Here is a 5,544-nt window from a genome sequence, read left to right as displayed (position 1 = left end):
TTACAGGAAAACGGCTTGGTAGATTTTCACCTAAAATTAACCAGTACCATTCCCAACTAATATCTTTCGAACAGTTTTTGATTTTTGAAGTAAAACTTCTTTAGGCGCGATATGGGTGTAAAAATTTTTAGGCGCGACACGGGTGTAAATCCGTACAAATGCAACGAAAATGCCAACGTGTAGTTGAACACTACGACGCCGTAAGCGCTGATGTCGCGAGTATCCACTCCCGTCATGTCATGCGTAAGTCGAGCGCTAAACCCTATATGAACTTGCATTAATTGAATCACGTTTTTTTTACAAAAGAAGAGGTTGCTGTATTATGTCCTCATGGATTAAGACTTTTCTTAGAGAATAAATGTGCCATGGAATATAATAAATTTATATTGAATCTCGTTGAAGACAAAATAATATCTACTGCCACGGATATTTATGTAGGTTGCCATGCGACAGATCAACAATCATACATTCGTCAGCAGTTTCAAAAAAATCGGTTATTGATACCGGGGCTTTGCCGTATGAAATAATTTAGTTCTGAATAAATTTTACATAATAACAACTAATATTGATGTAAGTGATGGCTTAGCTAATGGTTGTGTAGGAAAATTAGTGTACATAGAACGTGGCGATAATGATGAACTTCTACGTTTATGGTTTGAATTTCCTGGTAAGATAAGTAACAAAATTAGGAAGAAAGCTTCACATCATATTCAAACTCTTAATATCAGTAGGACAGCTGTGCCGATGCTCAGGAGATCTTATTATTATTGATGTTATATGATTATTAAAAGATGATTTTTAAAATTCAAATATGATGTTTTTTTTATTTTTATCTTAATTGCCTACTCATACAATATTAAAAGTTTTACTTCAATCGCGTGTGATCCTTACGCGCACTCTTTTTTTTAAAATCGGTTCGGTAGGATGAGCTTAAATATTGACGAAAATTTAACACTTTTTTTCAACAGTTAATTACAAGAAAACGGCTCGGTAGATTTTCACCTAAAATTAATCAGTATCATTCCCAACTAATATCTTTCGAACAGTTTTTGATATTTTAAAATCGGTTCGGTAGGATGAGCCTAAATATCGATGAAAATTTAACACTTTTTTTCAACAGTTAATTACAAGAAAACGGCTCGGTAGATTTTCACCTAAAACTAAGCAGTATCATTCCCAACTAATATCTTTCGAACAGTTTTTGATTTTTTAAAATCGGTTCGGTAGGATGAGCGTAAATGTGGACGAAAAGTTTAATACTTTTTTCCAAATTACAAAGAAACGGCTCGGCTGATCGTTGCACAAAACTGAGAAACGATAATCCTCATCGAGATACATCAAATGCTTTTTAAATATCTGAAATCGGTTCAGGCGTTTTTGAGAAAACGTCGATGAAAATTCTAATTTTGACAAATGCCAAAACGACCATACTAATTTTTGCAAACTTTGACGAATTTTTAAAGCTAAACGAGTTGTCGTAGGGCCGTAATATTTTAGTATGACCTAGAAGACTGTGGTATCTACCGTCGAAAAAAAAATCATAAAAATCGTCGAAATTTTTTTTTTAAAAACTTTATTACAAGAAAACGGCCCGGCCGATCTTTACCAAATACTAATCAGCACGATTCCCAACTAATATCTATCGAATGGTTTTTGAATTTTTCCACTTTTCTGCAATTTACAAAGAAACGGCTCGGCCGATCGCCGCACAAAACTCGACAATAAAACGACAGTCCTCATCGAGATACATCGAATGACTTTTAAATTTTTGAAATCGGTCCAGCCGTTTTAGAGAAAACGTCGATTTACGGCAAAAAATCTGTTCACACACACACACACATACACACACACACACACACACACACACACACACACACACACACATAGTTTTTCCAAATTTGGTCTCATTCGATTCAGAATGGCTTGGAACGTCGAGAAAACATAAAATTAGCGATTCGCATTTTTTGATGAAAACATAAACTTCTCCTTCGGGAAGTTAAAAATGGAATGGATGCATTTCGATTATTAATTCCGTCTAATACAAACAAAAATAAATTCTAGAGGGTCTTGGTTTAAATAACGAGTTGAGTAAAACTTAATTTTCGGATACTTTATCTTACTGCCAAATATTTTAGAAACCTTTTATTGTTTTAATCTAATTTTGAATAGTTGGAGATAGTTTTGATCTTCTCGTCATGGTTTAAATAACTAGTTGACTAAAACTTAATTTCCGGATACTTTATTTTTACTGCCAAATATTTTAAAAACCTTTTATTGTTTTAATCCAATTTTGAATAGTTTGAGAGAGTTTTTTATCTTCTCGTCTTTTTTAAAGAAGCTAAGACACGTCTAGCTTCTTTACAAAATGCTTAATGGTTAGAATCGGCTAGAGAGAAATAGAGAGCTCTTCATAGAGCTTTACAGTTTTTTTTTGCAAAACTGGAAGCTTATTGTGAATGATGAATTTTAATTATGAATTCAATAGAATACATTTTACATTATTTTTACTTTCTTACTTTGCTTAGTAGCGTATATCTATAAGAGAACTCTGCGGCAGTCCCTCACTCTCATCTTCCTCATCTTTTCAGTATATACCTTATGTGATCGCAAATTACAGCGCATGCGGAAAAGTGGCAACTTTGAATCAATTTCATTCAATTTGATTATACGATTTCAGGATGTCCTTTTCTGTTGATTTTGTTGTATGAAAGTTACAACATATGATAAAAAAATTCAGTTGATGTGGAGGATCATATAGGCTTTCAGTTTCTTGCTCGCCAACAAGAGAACCCTGAAGTTTGTAAATTAGACAACATGTTTATTGCAGATACATCTCTTTCGTGTGCATCACATACGGTAGCTACAATATTGATACCAATTGCTTGCCGGTTTGAAATTGCAGGCCTTTGAGTTCAGAACTTTTAACATTGCTTTCAGCGAAGAAGTATGCCACTGATTGTTTGAAATATCCTCGAATTTTTTAAACGCTGAATACCAAAGCAAAATCAACAAACTTCTCTCGCAGACTTTCTCAAAGCCATTCATGCTGTACTTACTATTGTCATATTCAATATATTCTGAAATGCCAATTTAATCAAACAGTTTCTATTAGATGGACCCATCCTGAGAATAGAATTTGTACCACCATCTTCACAAGCTCTAGTGCTTGATGTTGGTTTTAATTTCCTGGATTGATTTTATTGCTGAAAAGACGCGGTTGTATGCTTTTCTTACCTTTTTCTATTGTATTTCTCAATTGTATTTCGCTTTAAAGGTCATAAACTCTTTTCAACACTGCACCTCTACTGAGCCAGTGTACTTTGGTATTGAAGATAACATTGCTATGATTTCCAAATTGCTTAGGAATTCTTTGAACTCATAGTGATTTGAACCCCTGTGACTTCATGAAATTTAGTAATTTAATTACTGGTGCTGTACCATGAAGTAAATTTAATTTCTTTCACACAAACTTTCTCGATGATTTATCCAGTGGTTACCAAATATTTCTTTTCCTGTGTTAATGTTTGGGTAAAGTCTTTCCGCTACTTCTACATTGATATTGCTGGTGGTGCAGATGGGCACCACCCATTGATATACTAATTTATTGAATTATCTGTTGATATACTTTTTATTGAATTTTTTTCATAATTTGTTATAAGGGTCTTAAGAGGTTGTAATCCCTTGCATAGGAACCAGATAACAAAACTCTTCATTAATATTGATTTCAGTATCAATACCACGTATAGATATAGCGAGTTGTGCTGTGTCGCTAATGTCACAACTTTTATCAAGTGCCAAAGAACAGTATTCAAATTCAGCAATGCGTGCACGAAGCGTTATTGCTTTTGTATAGAGTGGTCGAACATGCCTTTTAGTTCCCTGAGCGTGGACAGGAATTTTAGTCACTTCAATACCTACTAGCCTTTGTGAGCCTCAGCCAAAATGTTTGGAAGAATGGAAGATGATTTACAATTGTTTGCATGCTTGTTGGTTTTCTCAAATATCAATAATGTTTTATCGTAGATCTTTCAAAATTGGAGTATGCAGTTGGCAGAGAAAATTGTGACATAAATTTAACTACAGACGAAATGTCTGTTGAACACCTACAATTTATATCTAGGACACATTTTAAACTTAAACGAGACAGTAGGAATTCTCCTTTTTATTTAGAAGATTTTTCTCGAAATGGAACATTCATAAATGGTGAAAAAGTTGGCAAAGGAAACCGAAGAATATTGCAAAATGAAGATGTTATAGCAATAGGTAGTGATTTCAGAAAATTGTTTAGATTTTTTGATCGTTTCACGCATACTGTGCATAAATCCCAAATCTCATCAAAGATGACTACTACATTTCTCGTGAGCTTGGAAGCGGTGCATGTGGTGTTGTGAGATTAATATTTAACAAAAGGACATGTGATAAATTTGCTATGAAGTAGATCATCAAGAGTAAAGCAGATGATGAAAAGAAATTAAACCATCCTAATCGTATTATGAATGAAATTAATATTATGAAAAAATTAGATCATCCATTCATAGTTAGTGTCTACAACATTGTTGAAACTCCTGAAGCAGTATTTTTGGTATTGGAACTTATGAATGGAGGTGATTTATATAATAAAATTAAAGAGTCAAAATATCTGAAAAAACCAATTGTTAAGAATATTATATACCAAATAGCTGTTGCTGTTAATTACTTACATCGGCAGAACATTACACATAGAGATTTAAAACCTGAGAATATTCCGTTACAAAGAAATACTATCAGAGAATTGTTACTATCAAACTATCAGAGTAAGTAAAATTGTTGAAGGTAACACAGTGTTAAAAACTGAATGTGGTACTGCATGGTATGTTGCTCCCGAAGTGATATTAAAGAATTATAAAACTTATACTGAAAAAGTTGATGTTTGGAGTCTAGGTGTAATATTATTTGTTTGTCTTTGTGGATGCTTACCCTTCTCAGCAGCTGATCAAATTTGCAAAGGAAAATACTCTTTCAAACAATGTATTTGGTCTTCGGTTAGTGCTGAATGCAAAGATTTAATTTCTAAAATGTTAAAAGTAGATCCAAAAACTAGATATAGCAGTTCCGAAGTTCTTAATCATAAATGGTTACAGGATCCCGATGTTATTAAGCGTTACAATAATTTATTAAATCAGGAAAATGAAAAACAGGAAATTACTGTTTCTGATTTGGAAGATTCAATAAATGAACATTGTAATAATTCTTGTCCTGAAAATTGTCTAGATATAATAGAACCACCTGCCAAACGTCATCGAAGTCTACTTATTTTTTAGCGAATCAAAAGTTTGGTTTGTTATCAGTATTAAAAGGAACAAAATGTACATGTTACATACAAATGTAGTTCTATGCTCTAAGTGATAAAATTGCCAAAATTATATTTAAAATATGAAATATTTTTATAAATAATAGTGAATAATACTTTTGATAATTGCACCCTGAGAAAAAAAGCATACATTATGATGTTTTCTTCTTTGTAAAACTTGTCTAGCTAGTAAAATTTATCTAGCTTTTTCTGTT

The 5,544-nt window shown here is 32.7% G+C and overlaps 1 protein-coding gene across 1 annotated transcript; it reads left to right on the top strand.

Annotated features, from left to right (window-relative positions):
- Positions 1–4,088: 4,088 nt before the first annotated feature.
- Positions 4,089–5,300, top strand: LOC113364910 (ovarian-specific serine/threonine-protein kinase Lok-like). The gene is made up of 3 exons (XM_026606850.1): positions 4,089–4,263; positions 4,524–4,793; positions 4,966–5,300. Exons 1-3 carry the CDS (start codon positions 4,089–4,091, stop codon positions 5,298–5,300), a joined length of 780 nt encoding a protein of 259 aa, XP_026462635.1.
- Positions 5,301–5,544: the final 244 nt, after the last annotated feature.

This window comes from Ctenocephalides felis, unplaced genomic scaffold (assembly GCF_003426905.1).
Source record: "Ctenocephalides felis isolate EL2017-DRISC unplaced genomic scaffold, ASM342690v1 CF-g0.4_SCAFFOLD_00425, whole genome shotgun sequence".
In the NCBI taxonomy this organism is placed as follows: Eukaryota; Metazoa; Arthropoda; class Insecta; order Siphonaptera; family Pulicidae; genus Ctenocephalides; species Ctenocephalides felis.
The sequence above is the reverse complement of the archived record's forward strand: the minus strand, read 5'-3'. Positions and strand labels throughout refer to the sequence as shown.

Excerpts from the sequence above, each read along its gene's own strand:
- LOC113364910 (XM_026606850.1), top strand. The coding sequence starts at position 4,089 with ATGTCTGTTGAACACCTACAATTTATATCTAGGACACATTTTAAACTT. Across the intron at positions 4,264-4,523 it reads TGAAGATGTTATAGCAATAG|ATCATCCATTCATAGTTAGT; the intron begins GTAGTGATTTCA and ends TGAAAAAATTAG. Across the intron at positions 4,794-4,965 it reads GTTACTATCAAACTATCAGA|CAGCTGATCAAATTTGCAAA; the intron begins GTAAGTAAAATT and ends TACCCTTCTCAG.